At 40.2% G+C, this 1,415-nt stretch overlaps 1 protein-coding gene across 1 annotated transcript; it reads left to right on the forward strand.

Moving 5' to 3' along the window:
- Positions 1-226: 226 nt before the first annotated feature.
- EAH_00067780 (H+-translocating inorganic pyrophosphatase TVP, putative) lies at positions 227-1,374 on the forward strand (the record flags this gene model as incomplete). Its single annotated transcript, XM_013392422.1, has 1 exon — positions 227-1,374. A coding segment is annotated over one exon (1,148 nt), but the record flags the coding sequence as incomplete, so codon positions are not given.
- Positions 1,375-1,415: the final 41 nt, after the last annotated feature.

Consider the following 1,415-nt stretch of genomic DNA (forward strand, 5'->3'; position numbering starts at 1 on the left):
TTATATTTATATAAATATATATATATATATATATATATATATATATATGTGCATGCATGCAGGGTATGGTTTAGGAGGCTCATCAGTAGCGTTTATATACATTATATGCAATATATATATAATATAGAATAATACTAACTATATATTATACTAATATATATACATATATATATATATATATATATATGCATGCATGCAGGGTATGGTTTAGGAGGGTCATCAATAGCTTTATTTGCACGTGTGGGTGGAGGTATATATACGAAGGCGGCAGACATAGGAGCAGACTTGTCAGGAAAAAATGAATACGGTATACCTGAAGACGATCCGCGAAACCCTGCATGTATAGCAGACAATGTCGGAGATAATGTAGGAGATATTGCGGGGATGGGTGCAGATCTATTTGGCTCTCTTGCTGAAGCAACATGTGCAAGTCTTGTTCTAGCAAGTGCTCCTCCGGCTTCATCTCCAGCTGCTGCTGCTGCTGCTGCTGGTAGTGTTGCTGCAGGTAGTACTAGTGGTGTTGAGGGTATTTCGTCGTTTCTTTTTAGTAATGAGGGTGCAGCAACAGCAGCAGCAGCAGCAGCAGGAACAGCAGCAGCAGCAGGAGCAGGAGGAGGAGGTGGTGCAGCAGGAGCAGGAGCAGGAGCAGCAGCAGCAGCAGCAGCAGAAGGGTTATCGCAGCACTTTGCAGGTTTAATGTTTCCGATAGTTATATCTTCTCTAGGCATTGTCGGAGGCTGTGCAACTGTATATATTGTAAGGCGATGGTACTCTGTTAGAGCAGTAGAAGATATAGAAAAGAGCTTGAAAGCAGTTTTATTTTTAAGCACAGTTGTACAGACCCCTTTACTAATAGCAGCAGCCTATGCATTTCTACCTGCTGAGTTTGCAGTTTTAAACAGAGAAGAAGAAGGACAAGTGTTTATAACTTATCAATGGCGAGCATTACTATGTGTCTTATTAGGCTTGTGGGGCGGCTTAGGGATAGGATTAACAACAGAATATTATACATCGCATTCATACAGACCGGTTAGAGAGATATCTGCAGCACAGCAATTATCAGCAGCAACAGGAATAATATACGGTTTATCTTTAGGATATCTATCAGTAGTAATACCGATAATATGTTTAGCTGTATGCATATGCTGTGCTCAAGCTTTATGCGGTGTATTCGGAGTATCTCTTACTGCTCTAGGGATGCTTTCTACTCTTCCTGTCTGCTTAATGATTGACGCCTTCGGCCCTGTCAGCGATAATGCCGGAGGCATCGCTCAAATGTCAGGCTTAGCCCCGGAAGTCAGAGAGAAAACCGATGCTCTTGATGCTGCAGGAAATACTACTGCTGCTGTTGGCAAGGTAATATATATAATATAATATAATATATATTAATATATATAATATATATATAATATATA

Source organism: Eimeria acervulina, genomic scaffold (genome assembly GCF_000499425.1).
Source record: "Eimeria acervulina Houghton genomic scaffold, Eah_scaff2904, whole genome shotgun sequence".
Taxonomy (NCBI): domain Eukaryota; phylum Apicomplexa; class Conoidasida; order Eucoccidiorida; family Eimeriidae; genus Eimeria; species Eimeria acervulina.